The sequence below is a fragment of the Hypomesus nipponensis genome, chromosome 23 (genome assembly GCF_054491055.1).
Source record: "Hypomesus nipponensis isolate SF chromosome 23, ASM5449105v1, whole genome shotgun sequence".
In the NCBI taxonomy this organism is placed as follows: domain Eukaryota; kingdom Metazoa; phylum Chordata; class Actinopteri; order Osmeriformes; family Osmeridae; genus Hypomesus; species Hypomesus nipponensis.
The window spans coordinates 17,192,059-17,204,699 of NC_140383.1; the positions used below are offsets into that span (position 1 = coordinate 17,192,059).

The 12,641-nt window shown below is 40.9% G+C and overlaps 1 protein-coding gene across 4 annotated transcripts in view; it reads left to right on the top strand.

Moving 5' to 3' along the window:
- The first annotated feature begins 4,050 nt into the window (after nucleotides 1-4,050).
- Nucleotides 4,051-12,641, top strand: part of bcs1l (BCS1 ubiquinol-cytochrome c reductase complex chaperone) — a 40,233-nt gene continuing 31,642 nt past the window's right edge. Inside the window, exons 1-2 of one of the 4 annotated variants that reach the window (XM_084689416.1) lie at nucleotides 4,051-4,328; nucleotides 4,897-5,263. In XM_084689416.1, the coding sequence (XP_084545542.1) occupies nucleotides 4,944-5,263 (320 nt within the window). In that variant the 5' untranslated portion in view covers nucleotides 4,051-4,328; nucleotides 4,897-4,943. Of the gene's footprint in view, nucleotides 4,329-4,417; nucleotides 4,706-4,896; nucleotides 5,264-12,641 lie in introns of those variants that run through there. The other 3 variants (XM_084689417.1, XM_084689418.1, XM_084689415.1) reach the window with 3 other exon arrangements.

Genomic DNA, 12,641 nt, shown 5'->3' on the forward strand with positions numbered 1-12,641 from the left:
GGTCAAAAAAGAGAGAAGTAATTTCAGCCCTCGCCCCGCAGCAAATATCCATATCCTTACTTTGCCACCAACCCCCTGACATCCCTGGCCCACCCCTACATGCACATTGAGTAAAATGACATTCTGAAGATCAAAATACACCAACACTTATTTGGAACATTTTATTTAATTTTTTATTCCGATACATAAACTCTTATTAAACTATCTAGCACTTCTTCTGGTTTTACTCCTTCCTCTTCTTCCTGGCCACCTAAGGGCACTAAATGTTGATGATCCAAGCCAACTCCTTCAGCTGAGTAGCCTGGGAATGGCCCCTCACCACAGGATCAATGGAGGACAAGGCCTGTAGGGTCTTACTTTTGAGAGGTAGTTTATTCTACTTGCCACAAGCTGTGTATGGTCACCCCAATAAAATCCATGACAGTAGGCGATTTCTTTTAGACTGCAAGGGAAACTCGGCTTCCCCTAAAATGTCAAAAAAATGTATGGTCAAATATTTACTATTGTGTTAACATTTTGAATGTGTTAGAACACGTTCATCTCGAAGACGAGTTCGTTCAGAATCAGATACATTATAGTAGCAGGTCGACTGACTCGATTTCCTTCTTATACTTTCCCATAGCGTCACAGTGCATTTCTCTGTTGAAGCCCAGCATCCAGGGACTTGAATGGGGCTGCTTTGAACAGTTTTTTTGGTGCTTCAAAACTATACGGTCACTGGATAAATGCTGCAATTATCTCCCGGAAATGAGTTTCTGCATTTCGGGATGTCTGGATTTTGTACTATAAAAAGTCGCCGAAGCTATTCGAGCTCAGTCCTATTAGCGGATTTTGCAAGTGTAGTCAAAAGACAAACTGCTGCAACCTATTTCTTGGTATTTGTTGACGAAATTGCTAGCCATTGCTAGCCAAATTGATGAGCCTGCGTTGTTGCCAATGACACACACGACCTGCGTGACCCACAAAGTTTGCGGCCAATGTTGAGTGAGTGAATTGTCATGGTGATTACAGTTATTACAGCTCCTGATGGAGCTTTAGATTGGACACGCACCAATAAAAACTTGCTTGTATTGCGTCTAGGTCCGGATCTGCCTATTGAGTCACCTCGCCATAGACAGTAAAAGATACGCAGCAAGAAGACACATGAGTAGGCTTGTGCACATACTGCTGATTTGCTTATTTCCTATTTACTTGTTTGGTGGAGGCAATCCAAAATTACTGTTGGTGCAATTATAATCAGACCCCCCCCCCCCCCCTTAAAAAAAACTTCGGATCTGCACGATTCACACAAGTCACCCAAACTGACGTGAAAAAAGCGGGAGGCGCCGAAAAGCGCGCCGTTTGCATCCCTGATTTTGGCTACACTGTTTTTGATACGTGCCAAAATCCTCCCTCCCCAAATAAAATCTCAGGTTGGCTGTGACAGCTGCCTCAGAAGGTTCCATCTCTGTTGTGCTAAAATCCAACTGAGAGGAATATGTCTGTGCTGCCTGCCGTATATCCCTGACCTGTTGTCATGGCCAAGCCTCAAACTTGTGAAAACTCTTATTTAAATGTACACTATTTCTTTCTTTTTTTTCTACCTTAAATATATCAATATAGTTTTTTGTTCGGAAATCAAATCACCAATCAAAATGTCATAATTTATTAGATGTTTTCCACTAGCCATTCACAAAGGGAAGGTCCAGGCTTGGCTTATCAGGTACTAGAACCAAGCACTGTACATTGCAAGTTAAAAGATACTTACAAGGTTGTGGGAAGCAGGATCTATAAAATGGATATGATTGTAAACACAAAACTGTTGTGTGGCAAGTAGTTTACTGAGAGGGACATAGGAGTTGATTTCTGGTATGAGGGACCCCTGAGCAGGGGCCTTTTATATAGCTACATTTGTAAAATAATGTAGCTATACTAATGTAACAGACGATTATATTTCAATTGGCATATAGTGCATTTAGTAAGTAGCCTATAACAGCAAGTACAGCGTAATCAAGAATCCGAAGTGAATAGTTCTATTAAATGTGATTTGTACAAATGAATACAAAGAAGGATGCTCGCTTTAACCAGCCAGTGACATAACAGCAGTCGCACATAATTCACATATTACCCTCATTCTGATAATAGGACAGTGTAGCACAACATCGGGCATTGCCGCTCGCGTAGGGTATTGAGGGAAGGCGAGCGGGGCGGAGAAAGTTGGATTTTCTGAACTTTATGTAAATGAGGAGCGTGAAAACGCTAGCGTTGGCCAATCGGGTTGGTTTCTTGTTTCTTGTAACGTAGCAACTGTTGGTAATGGTAAACATTTCTAGGTTTGACAATTTTCAAGATGGAAGAGCAACTCATCGTATGTGTGTCTTCATACCCAGTATTGTATGATACGTCTATGTTCGATTACAGAGACGTAAACAAAAAATTATGCCTGGCCAGGGTTGCTGAGGTTGTCGGCGTCCTTGGTGTGTTGTATTTTGTACTTTAATTCAGTTTCTTCACATTACGTAACTTTCTTCTGTGCTAGCTGCATTGTCTAGCTAGCTCACCCGGCACACGATTGACATTCAACGCTGAAATGCTGGCTGGCAGCCACTCGCTATCCATACAGTGAATGTGTAGAGGCAAGTCATAATCTAGCGAATGATTTGCACAGATTTCGAGTAATATAATAAAAGGTTACACATGTCAACGTTTATGTCTGATGCATCTTTTTTTCCAGCCGGAAAAAGACCCGTTACATAGAGTGCGGGTGGCATTTAATCTTTCACTCGGCCTAAAAAAAGTGTGGAAAAAGATAACCTATTGTGTGCTGAAGATAAGATCATGTCAGATCTAGAAAGCGTGTCGGATTCTTGCTTAATGTGTGTAAAAGTTGTATTTTGTCTGCACATTTGCCATGACATTATACGAACTACAACAGTGATTTAAGAGAACTAACAGCTCTGAATGAATCTGTCTGGCACGCCCCCGAGCGTGGTGCACTGTGGGAAGGCCGGCGGTGCTGAGCGGTAAAAAAGTCTGCAGTGTGAACGCACCGTTTGGGTTTTCCTGGACTTGCAGCATTATGATAACACTGACGAACTACAAAAACTAGATAACAAAGCAAAAAAATGGTCCCTCTACCTGTAATGTTACGTTTTCTGTAGCCCTTGCTAACTTACAGTAGGCCTACCTAATGTGTACTAGGTTATCGAAAGTTGGAGCAAATTTACAAATGAGCCGTTTCATCAATAAAATAGGAACATTTTCAGCGACTACACTGCCTTTTTCTCGTCACATTTTTATTCAGATGCTGATTTACAAGTAGCCTACCGTTTAGCTGAAATATGAAAAGTAAAAAATTACAGTTGTGAGGTCTGTATGCCTCGCTTGACATCTTGAAGTGACTTCTGGGGAATCAGAAGCATTCTCGCTGGTCAAGTCACAGTTCGAAAACTTAGACAGCTGTCTTAATCCTTGATGTCTTACAAGACAGGTGTCTAACGAGACAGCTCTCTTCGGGGTAAGGTATCTTAAAAACCGTTGTTTTCGAACAGCCTATTAAGACAGGATGTACGTCATCGCGCTGCGTGTACTTATGTGCTCGCACTAGCGCGGTTTGTCAGACGGCAGTCAATTGCATTGAGTTTATTGTCACACTAAGTCAAGTTAAGCTGTATTTAAACTTGTGTTAGATATAGGCTCAATAGCTCATAACATTTGTGTTTGTATTTCACTCATTTGATAGGATTATGATAAAACGCAGCAACTAGCTAGTGTCTGCACTGCACGGCTATGCTAGCTACTGTACGTTATCGAAAAGTCGGAGCAAATTTACAAATTAGGAGTGTCATCAATAAAATAAGTACATTTTCAGCAACTACACTGCCCACTTCTCGATACATTTTTATTCAGATGCTGATTTACAAGTACCGTTTAGCTGAAATATGAATTGTAAAAACGTAGAGCAATGGCGGTCAAAGGATTCTGTTTAACTCACGGTAACCCCGCGCACAGAGTTATGGGTAATACGTGCCGCCATTAAGACAGCAAGGCAGCTCATATGCTCTCTTAAAAAATGACCGTTATGTGACGTATTTCAAGGTATCTTATTAGACAGGAAGAGAAGATTTAAGACATTTCGAACAGACCTCGCTGTCTTAAAATGAAGGAAGGAAGGAAGGACGCATTTTAAGAGTTTTCGAACAGAGCCACCATCCGATGCATCCTCGATAAAAGTGGCGGATCAAGAACATTCCCGGGTATTTTTGGTGTTCTTGGTGACTTGTGTTCTTTGGAATGGAACCGTACTTGGGCGATGAAAGATTGCGTCAAACGAGTTCGCAAGAACACAAGTACGGAAAAAAACGTGGATTGATAAACAGCCTATGTCTATGGCTAGCAGTAGCAGACGTACGCGTTGTTGATACCGCTGTAATTTTCTTGGATAATTATGTCTGCATTTGTACTATATCTGCTCTTATTAATTGATCACAGTATACAACTATTATGTGCGACTTGAAATATAAAATATATAGGCTGTTGCAGTGCATTTTAGAAATTCCAGGGAGGAACTATCTGTTGCTAGAACTATCCGAAACGAAACTATTTTCACCGAACAACGGAAGTAGTGATAGAGGTCGCTATTTGGTTTGTCAATGAACCAAACCGGTGGAAGTAAAATGTAGAGAAAAGTCAAACTGTAGTGTCAAATAGTGACATAACTGTGATGGTAAATGTTTGCGAAAATTATATGACGTTGAGACTCTTTATGAACTCTCTATTATAGCATTTTAGTAGGCTATCACTTTATTTGTATGCATCTCAGAAAGCCAGCCATTTTCTGAAGCTAACTACCAAACAAAAGCATGCGCGCTTCAGTGTCTTGGAAATACAGTAAATGAGAATTACTTTTTGTTTTAGGTAAGAAAGAAATCCTGGTTCCATTTGGAAGAACATAAATCTGCATCATGCCTCTGTCAGATTTCTTGGATGCCCTTAAGGACAACCCTTACTTTGGGGCTGGCTTCGGACTCGTTGGGGTAGGCACAGCCTTGGCTGCAGCCAGAAAAGGTGCCCAGGTGGGAATGATCTTCTTTCGCAGGAACTACATGATCACTCTTGAGGTACCCAGTCGAGACAAAAGCTACCATTGGCTATTGAGCTGGATCACCAAACATGCCCAGCACACTCAACACCTCAGTGTAGAGACATCCTACATGCAGCATGAAAGTGGAAGGATCAACACCCAGTTTGACTTCCACCCCAGTCCTGGAAACCATATAATCTGGTAAGCCCCATTGCTCTCTAATGGATAAGTATGTAGATAATGAGTGAGTTTTTCCCATGGGCACTGATGCTGAACAAGTTTAGAAGTTAATGGAAAACCACGTATATATATAGAAGGAGAAGGAATATTGAAGTCATTCAGTGTTTTTATTACATGTTAGCTTGTTAGTCTTTTGTAAACAGAGGCTTTGACTGCATCCCTCTTATGGTTACTTCAGTGTTTCCCACACATAAACTAATTTGTGGCGGTGCGCCGCAGACTCAACACCGGCCGCCACATATTGCGTGTCATTATAAAAATGTTTTTTTTTTTCGTTATCTAAAACACGCAGCGTATTCGTTCAGTTGCATGTCCGTTCCCTGTTCTCCCTCCGTCTCTATCACTTACGCGTCTCTCACATACACACAGTCACAACGTCAGTACACGTTATCAACGACGCTATGCGATATCAGCGATCCTTCAGCATTACTACCATAGCTAAGTATAGGAAAGTTTAGGTTACTTCCCAGCTAACAAAATGACGTCCCCAGGACGTCCCCGAACATCCCCGAATGTTATCAGGACGTCGCAAGGGAACGTCCCCATGACGTATTTTTGTAGGGTCCCCTGAAAGTCCCGGGGACGTCGCAGACAAACGTCCCGGGGACGTCGCAGACAAACGTCCCGGGGACGTCGCAGACAAACGTCCCGGGGACGTCGCAGACAAACGTCCCCGGGACGTCCATGTAACGTCCTCATAACATTTAGGGGAAGTTCAGGGGACGTTTGTCTGCGACGTCATGGGGACATTCCCTTGCGACATCCTGATAACTTTCGCATACCAAATGCAGAATAAATTTATCAACCTTAATTTATAGTCACATTTATGCATTTAATGGATATTGTTTTATACAAAGTATAAAATGCATATTAGCCTATAGTGCAAAACTAAACTGAATGTGTTCACTTAAACTCAACAAGGTAATTTAACTCCTTTATTCTTAAAAATCAACTTTAAGTATAACAGGCTGCTGCTAAGTATTGTGTATTGTAACTTATTGTGTGTTCGCTTGTAGAAGAAAAAACACGATTTACAGTATAAACAAACACTTTATTCAAATGCATTTTAAAAGCCTGAATTAATTTTCTTATATTTTAATTGTGTCAACCCCTTCTCATCCTCTCCCTACTCCTCCTCCTCGTCCTCCACCAGTTCGTCCGGAATCAACACCTGCAACATGAATTAGCTACAGTTAGACAGCAGTTCAAATGCAAAGAACATTAAGTGGAAGTGTATTTTATCCATATGCTCCTGGAGTTATTTTTAGGACCGTAACAAGTGAAACGGAAAGCTTCCCTGACCTTCAGTATCCAGATATTTACAACCATCTAGCTAGTGCTAATCAACTGTCCTTCATACTCATCGTGAACATTTGTCCGACGTAGCAACGTAGCATATCATTATGCTACTTTTCTCTCAAAACGTATTGGTTTATTGTAGCTCTAGTCTAGAGATAACTGTCCAAAAGTAGCTTGCTACTCTACAATAGAGCTAACGCTACTGTACCAAAAGTAGCTTCGGCTGTTTTTTATTTTCTGTATCCTTAAAGACACGACACCACTAGTGTGTAGGCATCCAATTTCAAGCTAGCTAGTTAGTGTTATCGAGAACATTGTTAACTACTGTACAAATTAAGATGATACTGTACGACGTCTCAATTTAGCCGACTTAGAAAACTAGTGCCAACTCAAATTGGCTAGAAATTAATATACATTCATCTTCGATATGGCTATTTCACGTTGGATAAACACACAAATACATAAGTTGAAGATATATTTACACAAATTGATTATCAAACAGTATTATAGCTATAAATGAAGGATGCGGGATCAAAAAGTTTTGCTGTCTCTCAACGACTTCTTCACTCAACAACAGGGCTCACATCACGAGCGGTGACGTCCGCGAGAGATGTGCTGTAATAGGCTAGTATGGAACATTTCTAGAGACACAGCTGGTGCTTGGATAGGCTGGATCCAGCTTAGATGTTTTGTTTCAGTACATCCCCAAATCATTTATGACAATAATGTATTACTTCGCTCAAATGCAAGTTATTGGTACCATACATAAACAATTGATTTAATACTGTACAGTTTCCAGAGTGACAGTAGGCTATAGCTCGAGCAATTCACATCACAGAATGACACACAAACGAAGATATCAGTTCGGAATTTAGATGGTTACGTTATGACCAACGAATGACGTTCTGGAACCCCCCGAAAGTTTATACATAATGTCACATCATAACCAACCAGGGACGTTCCTGGAACGTCCCGAATGTTCCCCGAAAGTTTTTAAAGGTGACATGACATGAAAACTTCATATCAGAATCAGAATGGGATTTATTCGCCATGAAAGTTTGCACAGACAAGGAATTTGCTTTGGCAGGAAGGTGCATACAGTAAACATATAGGAATCTTAAATTTAAATATGTGGTCTAACTATACTAAGGATACATAAACTAGCAATACTAAGTGGAATACAATTAAAATAAAATATACAAGAAAGTAGAGGTTTATGAAGTTATTTAACATTAATGAGTTCCCCTAGCCTGCCTTTGGTCCCCCAGTCGCTAGAATTTTCGATAGGTCTAAACAAAGCCCTGGGTGTTCTTCTCCGCCTTTGACAAAATGAAGGCTCAAACGCTCTGTTTGAAAATCTCCTCCAAGTGACGTAGATACGAGAAAGGTTACCTCCCCTCTCTCTGCTTTGCCCGCCCAGATCATCTGGCCCGCCCATGAGAAACTGAGCTACCACCGTGCAATAGCAAGTGCGATATCGGTTTTTCCTGGAGAGACATTATGGCGAGCAAACAAACGAACGACAACAGTTGCTCAGTGCTTGGATGTACAAATGCAAGCACAAGTCTTTATTTAATTCCTTCATCCGAGCCTCTGCACAACCAATATCTCAATTTTGTTTTCGCTGGAAAAGCGCCGACACAACTTCCCAAAGTTTTGCATGTCTGCGCCAAACATTTCAGCCACTACTGTTTCCTCAACTTGAGCCAACACAAAGCTGGCCTTGCTGAAATTAAATTCTGTATCATTACTAAATCTCCTTGGTCAAGCTACAAACCTTGGACAAGTAAGTTAACTAAAGCTATATCATTTTGTTGCTTTACTGTATATGGTTACCTAGCTTGCTACCCTTAGAATGTGGCTGTAACATTAGCTCTGCAGCAAACAGCTGAGTTACCGTTGCTAACGTAAAGATAAATGCAAATGGCATCAAGTGTGTGTGTGAATACAAACGCTGTAACGCCAGTGTTGTACACTTTGTTATTTGGATAACCGTTATGCTGTTGGTGTTATGGGCGTGCGCGATATCCGCCTTTCCCCTCATTGAAATTATTATGAGTGTGCACCTCTGCAAACCAGGGTGATCAGATGAGAATGGCTAAATTCGAGGCATCTTACAGCAACGGGGGCTACGAGCCATTGCGATACATCCATTGTAAACATTAGCGCATGTTGCCGCCCCTCTCCTGCTCATTAGCATTTAAAGCTACAGACACAGAATGCACAATCAGCGTTCTGAGGAAAGCTGATTGTGGGACTACTTGTAGTGGCTATAATTCTGCGTCATAGCTGAATTTCGGGAAAGAGACTTCAGATACAATATTAGGGGACCACTAAGACCTATATAAAAGCATCCAAAAACAGCATGTCATGTCACCTTTAACATAACGTCGTATCATAACCAACCAGGGACGTTCCTGGAACGTCCCCTGAAAGTTTAAAAATAAATGTCTAAATTGTGACCTTTTAGGAACTTTAAGGACGTCCTAAGGATAACGTCACGGTATAACCTATAGAGGACCAAATAGGAACGTCCCCAGGACGTCCCCAGGACGTCCCTTGTTAGCTGGGTTTTTGTTAGGTACCTACGAACATGTCTTAATCTGCTAGACAAGTGGGTTCCCCATCGTTCTTTTGGTGAGCAGTCTCACAAGCCCTACTTACCCGTCGTCATGGAGCCGAACAGCTAAATAGTTATTTAGCACTAGCGTTGCTACCTATGGAACGCCGAGTTAGTCAAAATAAAATAAATAAATAGGTACATAAATAGATAAATACATACATAAATAAATATGTCTATGAAAACAATTCTGAAATTAAAAAAAGATGGCAGTAAATATAGCATTATATGATTATATAGCTGAATCCATTTACCAACATCAATAAATAAATACATTTATTTATTTCAAAATGACTTTTTTGTAAAGACAACATTTATTTATTTCATGCGACTTTTATTTCCTAATGCCACATTTATTTATTTTGAGACACACCACATTTATTTCCACACCACATTTATTTCTGTGCTGTATTTATTTCCGATCTCACATGCAAACGAGAGGGGCGTGGTTATCTTCAGACCAACGCAGCTCCACACAAGATCGAAGGCAGATAGGGACACCTAGATTCAGTAGATTATGGAAGACATTAGTCGTGTCAGAGATTGCATGCTGGCCTTATAGATCAAATTTATCAGCATGGCTTGTCAGGATGTATTATTTTGGCAAACATTGTAGATTCTGCAGAGGTACTTGGGCGGATAAGTGCTGAGTCTTAAATGGTTTGAGACTTATCAAGCACTGTGTTTGTGTGGAAGACGGCAAGTGTAGAAAGCCACAACAAGAATCTTCCGTTAGGGTTTTGCGTATTTTGATTGTAACCTATTGTCTGGGTTCACAGTGACGATTTAAGTAGGCTAATTTATAAGATGTCGTTTCATAAGGGGCTGTGGCAGTGTTTCCCCAAGGATATTTTTTAGCAGTGGGGGCAGGTCTGGCCCCCCCCCTCCCCCTCGGCCGAAATAAGGTTCTAACCCTATATTTTGGAGTAGGTTAATGTAATTGTCTAATAACTAGCGGTGTCAAACAATTAAAATATTTAATCGCGATTAATTGCATTAATGTCATAGTTAACTCGCGATTAATCACAATTAATCGCACATTTTTATCTATTCTAAATGTCCCTGATTTCTTTTTGTCCCAATCTTTTTTCAAATTTTAATGCTCTTATCAACATAGAAAAGTGGTTCGGATTGCTTTGTGCAAATATTTTTTTTATTGAAAACAACATTGCAATCGCCTGGCTTTGACGAGGGGGCAGAGAATTCGCATCAGCTGTGTGCTTGGCCATCAAGTGGTATTTCAGACTGGACGTGCTGCGATGATAGCTCAGTTTACAACGACAAAACACACAGATCACTGGTCTTGTCAATAGAACCATTTGGCAACTTTTTAAAAGCAAACTTTCCATTCAGAATCTTATTGGCATCCATTTCGGCATCTCGCGCTCGTCATCCACTCAAAACGTAACGTTAGCCTACTACCAGAGAATGTCTAATATCCGTAAACGGGCTCTGCTACTACTCTTTAGCCAGCTCGCAAGCCAAACGAGTGTTTGGCGTGCCTGTTATTTTGTTTCCGGTCTAGCTAGATCCGGTGTGGTGTTGTAGTTTTTCTAACGTCGGTAGTTGTTGCAACAGCATGTGAAAAAAACTACAAAGTTTGCTAGGCCAAAAAGAGCGTTAATCGCGCGATAAAATAATTGGCGCCGTTAATTTGGGTTTGCGTTAACGCCGTTAATAACGCGTTAAACTGACAGCACTAGTAACAATATCTATCCAGTCAGACTCTGTTGGAGGTTCGGCCTGTAGCCTTTTTCGTGTTACAGCTTTCTTGCTGGCTGCCAGTAATATCTTTAATAAATATAGCTGTAAGCAGCAATGTGGTGGCCAAGCAGGTCAGATGACCCAGAAGAAACTTTCGACATCTAGTGACTGTGGTGTACCTGGCTTCCTTTGCAGTGGCTTAAAGTCTCGCTAAACAGAGAATCAGAGACATGACAAGCTTGTCAGCTTTGGCTGGATTCGAACCTCTGACGTTGACATTTCCAGGACACCAATTTATCCTAGTGAGCTATTCTCAGTGCTGGAAATCACAGATTTCAGTTACTGGGTAAAAATATTAGCAGTTTTTCGTGTGGCAAGCGTGGTCAGATTTGGCCCAAGTTTAAACAGCTGTAATTCAGTTATATTTTGACATGTCACAGTGATTGTGGTCTGAAGATAATCTGTGCCAAATTAGGTGAATTTTTGATATTCACCAAAAACATTTTATTCATTCATTCAGAATGGCGGCCACATCAATTCAGCTGGTATCACTATTTAACATGTCTGACATGGGATCGCCCTCTAGCGGTTAGATGACACAACCTTTTGTGGACCTCTTTGGAACAGGGTCCCGAGCACCTGTACCAAGTTTGATGTCAATTCAGCAAATATTTCCTGAGATATGATCTCACTTCCTTTTTTGGCGGCTTCATCGCCGACTTTGATCAGCTTTACCGGAAAAACTGTTTTGAAAATCAAAAACCATGTGAAAACGTTTGTGAGGCTTGATCTGAAGATAAATGGTGCCAAATTTTTGCTGATTGCAGCGCCACCTAGAGGCAAAATGGCATGACCTATTTTGGACTTCTTTAGATCAGGGTCCCTAGTCCCTACACCAAATTTGGTGTCAATGCAGTGAAGAGGTGCTGAGATATAACCTCACTTCTTTTATAGTGGCTTGGTTGACGACTTTGATTGGCTGATGACTTTGATTGGCTGTTCCAGTCAAAAGCTGTAGAAAATCAAAAAAACATGTGATGTCTTTTGTGAGGCTTGATCTGAAGATAAATGGTGCCAAATTTGTGCTGATTGCAGCGCCACCTAGAGATGAAATGGCATGACCTCTTTTGGACCTCTTTAGAACAGTGTCCCTAGTCCCTATACCAAATTTGGTGTCAATGCAGTAAAGAGGTGCTGAGATATGACCTCACTTCTTTTATGGTGGCTTGGTTGACGACTTTGTTTGGCTGTTCCAGGTTTAGATAATCAAAAAAACATGATGTCTTTTGTGTGGCTTGGTCTGAAGATGATCTGTGCCAAATTTGGTGAAGATTGGACAAACCTTATAGGAGAGGTAGCGAAAATGGAAAAAATTTGATAAACATTTAAATTGTAGAAGGTTATGAGTTGGACAAGAGAGCAAGACTACTTCATGTTGGGCCAACTACAATACGCTGAATGGGGATTTGAACTCATGAGCATAAGGTTACCAGGCAGCCTCTCTATCCTCTCTGCGACACACCAACTGTTGAGACTGTATGAGTAGAAAGGGCAGAGTATTAGCTTTGGTCAGCTTTGGAAGAAGGGTTAAGAAACGGTTGACATTTCAAAGTTGAATTGCATGAAATTGCGCATGGTATTTCATAATGATGTCATCCTGTTTAACTAAACAGATATTCAAATTTAATACAAGCTACAAGCTAAAATACTGCGGCT